Raw genomic sequence first — 13,604 nt, 5'->3', positions numbered from 1 at the left:
CATCAAATTTATGAATTATTTTGAAACCTAGAATAGACATAAAAAATACTATCAAGTACTTTGTTAAGACACTAGTTGAGATGAAGTAACGGGTTCAATTCCCCACCCCATATATTAGACATGATGAAAATGTAGTCCTACCAAGCTTAAAGATATTTCCGGAATTTTCTATTGAGATAAGTTTAGTAATTGGAAGAATCAAAGTCAAATAATTGACTTCACTTCTACAAATCCATCAAATTTATGAATTATTCCGAAACCTAGAATAGACATAAAAAGTACTATTAGGTACTTTGTTAAGACACTAATTGATATGAAGTCATTGGTTCAATTCCCCACCCCATATATTGGATATGATGAAAATATAGTCCTATCAAACTTAAAGATATTTCCAGAATTTGCAATTGAGATAAGTTTAGTAGTTGGAAGAGTCAAAGTCAAATAATTGACTTCACTTCTACAAATCCATCAAATTTATGAATTATTCTGAAACCTAAAATAGACATAAAAAGTACTATCAAGTACTTTGTTAAGACACTAACTGATATGAAGTCAAAGATTCAATTCTCCACCCCATATATTGGACATTATGAAAATATAGCCCTATCAAACTTTCAAAAAAAATATTTTTACCGTGCTTAAAAGTATTTTTTTCTTAATTTCAGATGGCAATATAAGTTGGAGAGGGTTGGGGTTAGACTGGGCTACATCGGAAACTTATGTTTAGCTGTGCTATTCTTACCTGTTACTCGAGGACTGGATTTGCTACAGATTATTGGCGTACATTCCGAAATGTCAGTCAAGTATCACATATGGGTAGCTAACACCATGATGGTTATTTACACATTACATGGAGTGTGTTTTTCTGTAGTCTGGGGAAGCAGGAATTCTCTACTAAGAGAGGTACCCATAAATATCATTGCTAGCAGGTCATTCATGGCAGAGATGAAAACAAAAGCATTTACATTTTGATATCTTGTTTCTGGAGTGGCTGAGACTTTAATTTAGAAAGTGTTTACTATGTGCAGTTAACAAGATGGGATAGAACAGGGCGTGCCAATTTGCCAGGAGTGATTGCTCTATTATCCGGAATAATAATGTGGTTGACATCGATTAAACCAACAAGGAGAAAATTCTTCGAGCTATTCTATTATACGCACCATCTTTATGTGGTCTTCACGGTCTTTTTCTCACTACATATCAGTGATAGACATTTCTGCACAGTTTTGCCTGGAATTTTTCTCTTCCTTCTTGACAGGTTTTGAAGGTTCCTTCAATCAGGAAGGACTGTCAAAATCCTATCAGCTCGAATATTACCCTGCAAAGCTGAGCTTACTTTGTCAAAGCACCCAGGTAAATATCAGCCGAAACGAATATAATCCCTAGAACTTTTCTTTCAAATTCCTAGTCTCCTCTCTTGAGTGCATGTAGGGCAGTACTAGCATGAGATCAAATTCTTGATAGATGTAGTATGGCTAAATATATCTTTTAATGTATTATTTCAATTTTATCATGTTATTTTGTTACAGGTAAAAAATGAACATGGGCAGAGAAGATAATACTCGTTTCTCTCAATCACTCTCACTTAAGATAAATTTAATTGATTACATATAAAATTCACATCAATAAGCTCTATATAAACATCATTAATGGCATGTAAAATTCACAACAATAAGCTCTGTTTATAACCTCATTGATGAACATTTAATTTTAACAATTATCTACCTATGCAAATCTAATAAGCTCTATTTATAACATCATTGATGAACATTTAATTTTAACAATTATCCACCTATGCAAATCCATTTTCAATATAAATGTTTTTCCAAGCGTTTTTTTTTCAGAGAAAAAAATCTTCATAGAATTATATTGAGGCAATATAAAGAGTACATAAGATATGACAAGGATCAGACACCTTGCAAGCATATAAATCAAAATCTTGCAGTCATAGGATATCCCAGAGGAGATCAACACTACATCATACCAAACTCAGTGCAAAAATGTCTCATCAAACGCAAGATCAGCAGCTGTCTTATACATATATAGCAAAAGGAGACTATCTGAAAAACAGGTAAACAGATGGATGAAAAGAAAAAAGGATCATATTCCCAGGATGATCAAGATTCCTTGTAAGCATATAAATCAAAATCTTGCAGTCATAAGATATCCCAGAGGGAATCAACACTACATCATACCAAAATCAGTGCAAAAAGGTCTTATCAAAAGCAAGATCAGCAGCTGTCTTCCACATACAACGCTTGCTGCAGGCATGAAGTACGTTTCAACGAGTGTGATACTACTCAAGGTTCCTGTTATATCTCGCCTGCAGTGGCACCCTTTCAGCATAGCATCCAGCTCAAGCGTTGACAAGCATCGAATTTCAGTTGTGATTAAGTGCCAAGGAGAATGGACTGAGGCTTTACAATTTTATCTTTGCGTCCCCACCTTTCGAAAACTAGAACTGTGAGTCTGTCTGCAGCTGTGGAAGGACCTTATGGACCAGATTCCAATTACTTTCTGAGGTATTTATGATTTTTAATTCGTGCCATATACACTAAATTGGAAGTATTTTCCTAATGTGTCATTTCTAAAATTCCAATTACTTCCTGAGATATTTATGGTTTTAAATTTGTCTCATATACAGTTGCTTGGAAATTTACCAAGGACTTGGGTATTTTGCTTAATCCGTCATTCTAATGTTTTGATGAAGGATGCATAAAGGTTGGTTGAATTTTTATTTAACTGGTGTGTACACATTTGTGTTGTCATTTCAGTGAATAATCCATATCCATATTTACAGCTAATGTCGGGTTTGATTTGGAATTACAAGTAAGAAACTATGCCCTTCAGAAAAAGAATCAGAGACAACTAAATGGAATTCAAAAACTGCAAGATTTTTAAATAACAAAGAAGGAAAGTTGATTAAAATGAAAACATCAAATTATGTTTTTTTCTGCGAGTTAGGAGAATAATCATCCAATCCAATGATATTACTATGATTTTGGAATTTGTATTGCTATGATTAATTATATATTACTATGATCTAAGAATTTGAATAGCTATAAATATGTTGATGTATGTATGTGGACAGCTGAGTTGTAAAGTGTGATCAGGTGTATGTGTGAGTTGAGATTCAAGAACGTTTATAAGGCAGGTTGTTGGTTCAAGGTTGTTAGTGCAATGTTTATGTATAAATAGTAATAGACCCACTCAGAATAAATAAATCAGATAAGTTTATAGGTGTATCACTGAAGAGTGTCATGCACTTCTCATTTTCTTTCTCCCATACCCCACAAGCAGCTGTGCCCTTACATGCAACAACATCAGTGGTTAAATTTCTACCAATATCCTAATCTGAATACCTTGTGTAATGCCTGAGTTTAAACCATGTCTAGCTTCATTTGTTGAATTTCTATGCACTATATTTGTACCAAAAACATAAGTACCTTGCTCATGTTCATCACTAACATTTTGAATAAAAATCCTTATGGGCATGTCCTCCTGTGCAAAAGACTTGTAATGCCTGAGTTACTACCATGTCCAGCTTCATTTGTTGAATTTCTATGCACTGAATTTGTACCAAAACATAAGTACCTTGCTCATCTTCAGTACTAACATTTTAAATAAAAATCATTATGGACATGTCCTGGCTTTGCAAACGCATCCAACACCTGAACAATAAAACTCCATAGATTAAATTTGTACTAATTAATTGATTACTGATGCCCATCTGTTCCTGTCTGAGAATTCATTTCCATGACTAATTGTTCTTGAGGTAGACTATAAAATTATTATTATTAAAAAAAAAATCACTCTGCTATAACGTTACACATGATGGCGAATTTCATATCAGTGTCTCTTTTTTTTCAGATATGATAGTCTACTTCTGATTGCTGGTGGAAGTGGAGTGACTCCTTTCCTCGGCATACTGCAGGAAATTATGTCACAGCAATTAAATTCCACTCCAAGAGTTTTACTAATAATTGTAGTCAAGAAAAGAGAAGATCTATCTATGCTGAATCTCATCTCTCCCACATTGCTACATCAGTCAGGCTTACAGTCAGAAGGATTTTTGAAGGTCGAGGCATTCGTTACGCAAGAAGAGGCACCAGACTATGAATCCCCATTACCAAACTATGAATTCAAGGCAGTGCAATTTGAGACGAAGGGAATTAACAGTACCATTCCAGCTCTGTTAGGGACGGAGAGCAAATTGTGGAGAGCTTCACTGATATTGATAACATTTGTAGTATTCCTTGTTCTCCTTGGGTTGCTGAACAGCTTATTCGTCTATCCCAAGGATCGTAATTCATATAATATTTATCCATCGTGGGAGAGGAGATTGTTCATTGATCTGGCACTGGTAATGGGAATATGTATTACAGTGTCTGCAATGGCTATTTGGAAATGGAAGACTTGCATGAAACTGAGAGCAGATGGACATGATCATTCAGCTGTCAAAGTAGAGGAAGTCAGCCTAGAGTTGCTCATGTGGGAAGAACATGGTTGTACCGATTGTCTCAGCTTGATGCATCTGGACAATGTGCATTATGGCAGGAGACCTGATTTTCGAGGAGAACAGTAGATTTGTTTAAGGTTGAGTATGCATGAATTTATAAGTTTAAATTTGATGCAAATATTTGAGGGTGAAAGTTAATTGTGGGATCAAAAATGTTTTAGGGAGTAAGTTTAAAAGTTTTATTACAATCTTGGTAACAACCTCTAACATTTTGGATAAAAAAATATTTATATAATGAAAAAGAGATATTATAAAATTAAATAAATTTAATTAATAAAAAAGAATTTAGAACTTGAAATTATAATTATTAGTAAGTGGATAAGTATGTTTATTTTAGAAAAGTTTTCATAATTTTAATTTAATTATCAATTATTAGTAAGTGGATAATGGGAATTTAATTTTTTTTTAGAAGATTTTAAAATATTCTTATACTAGTCACATATTAAAGGTTAAAATTTAACTCAAAAGTAGTTATACTCTTTCTATATTTTAAATTAAATGGGGTTTATTTTAGAATCCAGCTTCCACAAATTTAATTTAATTAGCAATATTTATTAGGTAGATGGTAAATATTTAATCTTTACAAAATATTTTAGAATATTCATAATGATATACACAAATTAAAGGTTGAGATCTATTTTCAAAGTAATTATGTCATTTTTTATCTTTTAATTAAAAAAAATTCATATGAACTAGTGACACATAAAGTGATTTATGGTTTTTTGGGCATGTGGTATTGATAAACCAGGGTATTGGACCATGGTATTGTAACAAAGCCTACAAATTAAGCACCTTCATGGTAAAATACGAGTAAATTTCTATGATTATGAATAGTGTTCCATATATTTTAAATGTATATATGTTTAATGTTTAACTTATATATTAATTCTTTTTATTATTTATTACTGACAATAAAATTTAAAATAAAGTTATAATTTAGTTACTTTTTATGATTTTTTAAATTTTAGCAATTTGAGATATATAATGAAGCAAGTGCTTTGATGAACAAATAAAATTTTATAGCTACATATTTATAAATATATTATAATAATTGGGAGGAGTTTACTGGTTAGGGTTTAGAACAGGAAGCGGTAGAAGGAGCGAGCTGGTAGCAATGGCGTTGTATCAAACAGAAGCAAGGAAACGATTTTGAATGGATTCAGGAAACTCTTGGAGGCGGGAAAAAAGAAGACAAACACAAAAAATCGGAAAGCAGCAATTCCGATGAACAGTAAGAGACTCACGGGGAGGTCAGAAGGGAGGAGAGACTAGGGAACAACAGTCAGAGCAAAGAGTACAGATCTGCAACAGGACCCTGTAAACCCAAGTCAACCATCAAACCCCGGGTGGTTCTGAATGATCCTGTACTGCAAGCGCACAAAGATCACATGGCGACTTATGCTATTATATGCAAGTTTATGGGTATATGGCCTACAAAGAAGAATATGTACACTTGGATAGAAACAACTGGAAACCAAAGGGAGAAATAAATTTGCATCTAGGGTCCAAGGGTTTCTTCACAGTGGTTTTCACTAGCCTAGAGGACAAAGACAGAGTGTTTGAAGGAGGACCCTACTTCTATGCTGTTGCAGGACTATACATACGACCCTGGGTGATGAACTTTGTTCCGGAACGAGAAACATTCACATCAGTCCCGGTATGGATAAGACTATACTCCTTACCTCTAGATTATTGGCTACCTGAATCCTTAAAAGCTATAGGAAATAAATTAGGACATTTTCTAAAAATATCAGAGGCAACTCTGCGAGGTAAATATACCTCCTTCGCACGAATATGTGTGGAAATGGATCTATCAGGAGCACTCTCGGATGAAGTTGTCCTAGAAGTATACAATGAGGAATGGGTACAAGCAGTGGACTATGAACATGTCCCATTTAGATGTCGAAAATGTCATGAACATGGGCACCTCTTTAGGGACTGCCCACAAAACAAAAGGGAGGATAATCCGAGAACCAATACAAGCAAAGATCCTGACGGATTCACCAAGATGGGAGCCAGAGGGAAAGGAGGGGGAAGAAAGTACCAAAAGAAAACCAATGAGAACAAGATACCAATTCGCAACAGGTATGAGGTTTTAGAAGAAGAAGGAGGGAACATTCAAAAAGACGATACAGCAAACAACCATCTCACAGAGAAGGAAAAGGAGGACAGTGTGGAAATAATACAGGAAGACAACGAACAAAGGGAGACTATACCAAGCAATATGGAATCAAGCAGGGACTAGGAGATGACCCCAAGTGAAGTTGGAATAGAGGACCATGAACTACAGGGGATTCTTGAGAGGGAGAATCTTGATCTAGAAAAATTCTTCAACCAGGGAACCAACAAAGGGATAGACTCCCTACCACAAGAGGAGTTTGATAGAGTACAATAGCTCTTCCTCTGGAGATCTCATACAAAAACCACTGGAGTCAAAAGAAGCCATGATAACTAGGAACATAGAGGAGTCAAATCAATGGAGGAAGCGTTAGGACACTCAGCCAAGAACCGAAGCAAGAAAAGAGGAAGGAAGAGACAAAATGAGCTGCTAACAAAGTGTGGGAAACTCATGCTCAACTCAGGTAAGATGAAAGATCTCACCAGTTACTCATTCAAAAACCCATCATTATGAAGCTCACAACTTGGAATATTAGGGGTCTAGGAAGTAAAAGAAAACAAAGGAATCTCAGCAATAGAATAAAAGAAGAAAACCCAGATATGGTGTTTATACAAGAAACAAAATGTTCCATAGATAAAGTCCGGGAGATTCATAGCAAATGGCTTAGTAAATATGAGCACCTAGAAGTCAAAGCCCATAATACAGCGGGGGAGATTCTTACTCTTTGGAACCCTTAGAAATTTGGAATTCTGGATGCTGAAGCTTCCAGGAACTACCTTTCAATGGTTATCCAACCCTTGGGTGACAAGGAAATCTATATGGTCACAAATGTCTATGGTCCTCAAAAACCTGAATACAAACTCAAGCTTCTCACTTCACTTGAGGAGCTTAGGGAGAGATACCCAGTAATGCCCTGGATTCTGGGTGGAGATTTCAACATGATCAAATCTCTCACAGAAAAAAAAAAGGAGGAACCAGAAGGAAGAGACTCTATTGCTTTCCAAAACTTCCTAAACGACATGAGTCTAGTGGACTTGGAATCAGCAAATGGTACCTTCACATGGAACAATAAGAGGGGAGGAGCTTCCCAAGTTGCCTCAAAACTAGATAGATTCATCATCTCGGAGAACCTCTTTCTCTCTAGCCCTAACTTGAATGCATTTATCCTTCCTTTTAGAGGATCGGATCACTGGCCTATTCAGTTAGAGGCGTCTTTTATTGGCACTCCGAGGAACAGACCTTTCAGGTTCGAAAATGTTTGGCTTACTCACCCTGACTTCATCACCAATATTGGTAAATGGTGGAAGGAAGATTTTCCCATTCAAGGCACGAAAATGTTCCTTCTGCAACAAAGACTCAAACACATAAAGGTCAAACTTAAAGAATGGAACAAAAATAAGTTTGGCAATATTTTTAAAGCCAAAAAAGAAGTGGAACAAAAGTTACAGAAAATTAACCAAATTCTCATCAAGGAAGGTTTCACTGAGGATAGGAAATTGCAAGTTGACTCTCTCCAACAAGAATGGGACAATAGATGTCAGCAGGAAGAAATCTTCTGGAAGCAGAAATCAAGAGTGCAATGGCTTAAAGAAGGAGAAAGAAATACAAGGTTTTTCCACAAATCTACCATGGAACATAGGGCTCATAATCGGATTACAAAACTCATAGATCCTCAAGGGATAGAGCTGAGCACGCACAAAGATATGGAATCAATTCTAGTACAACATTTTCAAAATATTGCAGAGGAGCCTATCATAGACAGATCTCTTTATATAAAAATATTTACTCAGCACATTCCAAAACTGGTGACCAGGGAAGATAATTATAATCTCAACAGGCCAGTGACGAAAGAGGAGGTCAAAGAAGTAATCAAAAAGATGCACAATGGGAAATCTCCAGGCCCAGATGGTTTCAACATAGACTTCTTCAAGGCAGGCTGGGAAATAGTCAAACATGATATACTGGAGGTGGTGGAGGATTCAAGAATCTCAAAAACAATCCTAAAAGTGCTAAATGCCTCCTTCATAGCCCTAATTCCTAAGCAGGATAAAGCAATGACTCTAGACCGATTCAGACCCATAGCCCTTTGTAATGTAGTATACAAAATTATCTCTAAAGTTATTGCAAACAGACTCAAGCCCCTTCTTCCAACTCTCGTGTCTGAGGAGCAAACTGGATATGTGGAAGGAAGGCAAATCCTCAATAACATCATTCAAGCTCACGAGATAGTGCACTCTCTCAAGAATAATAAGCAAGCAGGTATGATCATACAACTTGACCTAGCGAAAGCTTATGACAAATTAAGCTGGTCATACATCAGAGAAGTTCTAAAAGCGTATGGCTTTGACCATAATTGGATAAGATGGGTAATGGCTCTAGTAACATCCACTAGCTTTTCTATCCTTCTCAATGGTTCTCCATCCAAATCCTTTCAGCCCTCGAGGGGTCTTAGGCTAGGAGATCCGCTCTCTCCCTTTCTCTTCATCCTTATGATGGAAGGATTAGGCAAAGCGATCATTTCAACCAAGAGAGAAGGCAGAATCCAGGGTCTCAAGCTTACCCAGGACAGAGACTCTTTGACTCATCAACGATTTGTAGATGACAGCATGCTACAGGGCATACCCACGGTCAAAGAAGCCAAAGCTTTCAAACAAATTCTGCAAGATTTTGCTACGGCAGCTGGTATAGAGGTATGTCTCACAAAATCAAAAGTATTCTTTCTCAACACTAATATTGCTATTCAGAAAAACCTCTCCAGAATTCTTGGCTTTCAGAGAGATCATCTTCCCTCCAAATATCTGGGAATACCTCTTACGGACAAACCTCTGAGCAAGGAAGTTTGGGAGCCACTGACTAATAAACTGAAGAACAAAGTCAGCAAATGCATTAGCAGATCTCTGAATCTAGCAGGTAGGCTATTTCTCACAAAGGCAGTCCTACAAACTATTCCAATCTACATGTTTTCGGTTCTTCTTGTCCCTAGAGGAGTAGTACAACAAATCAGGAACATTCAAAGAGATTTTCTTTGGGGAAAAGGGGAGGAAAAAAAGAAATGGGCTCTCGTAGCTTGGGACAAACTATGCAAACCCAAAACTCATGGGGGTCTAGGGCTCCATGACCCGGATACTCTCAACAAAGTTTTGGGGGCCAAACTTTGGTGGAGATGGCTAAAGAAAACAAGAAACCGATGGGCCAAGCTCTAGAAACAGAAATATGCAAAGGACTGGCAAGAATGGGACCATATTAGAATGACCAGACACATCAGAGGCTCACATATTTGGAACAATGCCTGGGAGAACAGAGCATTAGTCCAGAAACATAGTTTCTGGGAGATCGGAAATGGGAACCTAGCCTGGTTTTGGGAAGATAACTGGCAGCAGGAACCCAACTTATTTAGAGAAGGACTGAATATTCTCAAAGATGATACTGTCCACAAAGGACTAAAAAAGGTCAGTGACTATTAGGATCATACAAGGGACAATAATAAATGGAGAACATGGAAAGTACCAGTTTACAGTGAAGAGACTCCTCTGAAGGCCCAGGCTGAAGCTCTTGCAACAATCCTGGAAAAGAGGAAAATTTTGATCTCAACTTTCATAGATCAACTTAGATGGGGAAGAAATAGTGAGGGCAACTTCAACCTCAAAGAAGCCAAAGAAATTGCCACTGGACATAATTTGACAAACCTTGATAAAATATGGAAGGACCTATGAAAGAACCCTCACTGGATGAAAATCAAGCTATTTGTGTGGATGGTGCAACACAAAAAGATTTTGACTTGGGAAAATCTTAGAAAGAAAGGATTTGCTGGACCATCTAGATGCCAATTATGTGGTCTTCAGGAAGAAACGATGGATCACCTTCTTAACCTCTGCACATTCACCTCGACCTTATGGAACTGGGTTGCCTCTATCTTCAGGCAAACTGACCAGGATGAAAATGACATCTCCAAAACTTTAAAACATTGGAGGAAAAAACTTTCTGAGAATGAGACAGTCAACATAGCCTGGACTTTGATCCCAGGATTTTTGATCTGGAATGTCTGGAAAGAACGCAATAACATAATTTTAAAGGATAAATCTGGATCAACCCAAAACATAATAGCTCAGCTCTTAAGGAAACTCAAAGAAATTGTTAATACCCTTCAAAAGCAACCTCCTCAGTATCCTCCATCTCACCAGGAGGCTCGTATCCTTTTGCTTTTGGGTCTCCAGAAGCTTGTTCCCCAGGGCACAAACAGAATTACAACTCACTCTACTATGGGGCAGGATCACTGGCAACCACCCCTCCCTGGCTTCTTGAAATTTAATACAGACGGAGCCTCGAAGGGAAGCCCGGGGGTTGCGCGTTATGGTGGAGTTATAAGAGATGACAAGGGGAACATTATAGTCATCCTCCATAGTCATTTAGGAAATGCTACCAACAATATGGCGGAATTAATGGCCATAGAGCAGTGCTTAGAGATTCTAAGAGATCTCAATATGCCGAACACTATCATAGAGGCTTACTCTGAATTAGCAATCAATTCAATAAAAAAAATAGCAAATGGCTCAGCACTAGAGAAAGTCTCGAACCAATGGTGACTTTTACAGGTCTATCATCGTATTCAATCTCATCTAAGAATCCTAAGAACCCTAAATTTCTCACATGTGCGCAGAAATGCCAACAAATTCGCATACCGACTAGCAAATGAAGGGGTGCTCTGTAAAAAAGATCGTAGTATACACAGGTGGGAATTAGCACCTGCAGGGAAATTGCGTGAGGAACGCCACAGTTTGGCACGTGCAGGCAGTGAACATTAGCACAGAATGAAGGAGAAGCAGCAATTAGGCAATTAAGCAAATGGAGGACAAGGGTTCATCAAGCAGAAGACCACATAATCGACGCAAGGGGATCTTTCAGACATACGGAAGGATGTGGAGAAAGAGCGGCTTTATTTTTCAAAGAAAACAGAGGTTCAGCGGTTTAGTGGTTTATCGGGCGTCCCCAAGCTCCCAAGCGGTTTTTCATGGTTTTCCCCCAGTGCCACTCATCAATCACCACGTGGCGGCAGGAGGAGAGAGAAAACCGCCTATATCGGACAGGTTTTCCTTGTGCTTCTTCTCGACCGATATTCTCCTCAATCGTTGGATCCGACTTGGGAAGATCAACAGCCACAGTTCATCGAGCTTGTTGGTAGCATTATCCTCTGAGCTTAGCGCGATCCTGGTGGTGTCTCAGGGGTTCTGAACGTTAAAGTAGCTCGGGATTTATCTCCCTGGGCGGACGCACTTGAACTCTTGAATGGGTTTAATTTCCCTTCAGGTCCGAGGTGTTTGTTAATTTGTGTGCTAATTGATTTTCCGAATTTACCCCTCGACCGTGAGATCCTTAGAATCAGATCCTACGGTCGATGGCAGTCATAGAGTTTTGTGGGCCCTAGGCCCGATTTTTGAAGCATGGCAGAGACTGGATGTTCCTGTAGGCATCAATGTCGGGATTTGTAACATAGTTTTGTAACTTTTTAGTTAATGAATGAGAAGAAAACACTCTTGCTTTAGCAAAAAAAAGAAGCAAGTGCTTTGATATTTATTATGGATTGATGCCTATCAACATTTGTCATCCATTTAATTTATATGGTTGTGTTAGTTGAAAATAAATGTTATATCAACGAGTGTCATATGAAATGGTTTTTTGAGCATGAGATATTGATAAGGCATGGTAGTGTAACAAATCCTATTTATAAGTTAAGAATCACCATGGTTAAGAATCTTGTCACAAGCTTTTTAGGCATAAATGTTATATCAACGAGTGTCATATGAAATGGTTTTTTGAGCATGAGATATTGATAAGGCATGGTAGTGTAACAAATCCTATTTATAAGTTAAGAATGGCCATGGTTAAGAATTTTTTCACAAGTTTTTTAGGCATAGTCTAACTAAGCGAAATTGTTGTTTTGGTCTAAATCAACAATACAATTTCTAGCAAAATTGTAATTTCTTATCATTTAAAATACACTTTTGAATGTATAAATAAATTTACCACTGTGAAAAACACTTTAAGCATTCAATTTTTGCAAATTAAATAATATACCTAACTAACTAACTATATATTTATCTCATATTTTCTTTATAATTAATAATAATAATAATTTAAAATAAAATTATAATTAAAATATAAATATTATAACATATTTGGTCAGTTATTGTAATTTCACCTATTATTTTGAAACGCTGTATTGTTGTATAGGTATATTTTCTACATGTGCAAAAGAGAAGTTTGGATCCAGTGTCGGGGTACTTGTATCTGGTCCACAGGGAATGCAAGAGAGTGTAGCGTCTGTTTGCTCCTCCGCCACAAATAACTCGACCATTGCATTTAACTTTCATTCGATTAGCTTTTGCCTTTAACGGGCTTGTAATATTATGTTATTTATAAAAATTAAATGAGCCCGGGCTTGGTGGGATCTAAACGCCTTTGGTGCTCCTAATTTATGTAATAGTCCGTAATGTATTTTGAAAAATATATGCGCTTTTTGGTGTGTGCGGGAGGTTAAAGTTTTTTTTTGTGTCTTTAATTTAATTTAAATAATAATATATTTTTTTATATTTTTTTAAATTTGGCAAATTGAGTAGGGGAAATTAAAATGTTAATGTTTTTGAATTTAGGCCTCTGTGATCCATATTATATTAAGAAGAGTTTTTTGATAAAATTATATAGGAAAAATTTTTGTCGTGCATTTGGAACGAGTGAGTTTCTCCTATATGATTTTTATCAAAAATATTTTTCTTAATGTTAATGTTAATGTTCTATTTTGAATTTTCATTAATTTTCACACATAAATCTAAGTTATGTATGTAAAATTTGAAAGTTATAATAACAACAGAATAATCTATTAACAAGTAACATTAATTTTTAATGTATGTGTTTGTTTAAATTATATTTAATGTTTTAAGTGTATTGGTAAATTTCAAAAAGTGTTATTTG

General features: G+C 36.5%; 1 protein-coding gene across 1 annotated transcript in view; it reads left to right on the top strand.

The window, feature by feature from the left end:
* The window catches only part of LOC149170697 (putative ferric reduction oxidase 1), a 31,211-nt gene extending 18,136 nt beyond the window's left edge, over window positions 1–13,075 (top strand). Inside the window, 8 exon segments of the mRNA XM_089425693.1 lie at window positions 666–903; window positions 1,029–1,353; window positions 2,268–2,423; window positions 2,426–2,522; window positions 3,871–4,581; window positions 10,558–11,217; window positions 11,368–11,429; window positions 12,867–13,075. Coding sequence (XP_089281819.1) covers window positions 666–903; window positions 1,029–1,353; window positions 2,268–2,423; window positions 2,426–2,522; window positions 3,871–4,581; window positions 10,558–11,217; window positions 11,368–11,429; window positions 12,867–13,027 — 2,410 coding nt within the window. The 3' untranslated portion in view covers window positions 13,028–13,075.
* The last annotated feature ends 529 nt before the right edge of the window (window positions 13,076–13,604 follow it).

The sequence above is a fragment of the Pinus tabuliformis genome, chromosome 4_2 (assembly GCF_031772625.1).
Source record: "Pinus tabuliformis cultivar Carrire ecotype Pingquan chromosome 4_2, CPIR1, whole genome shotgun sequence".
Taxonomy (NCBI): Eukaryota; Viridiplantae; Streptophyta; class Pinopsida; order Pinales; family Pinaceae; genus Pinus; species Pinus tabuliformis.
This window is presented reverse-complemented; position numbering and strand designations above follow the sequence as displayed.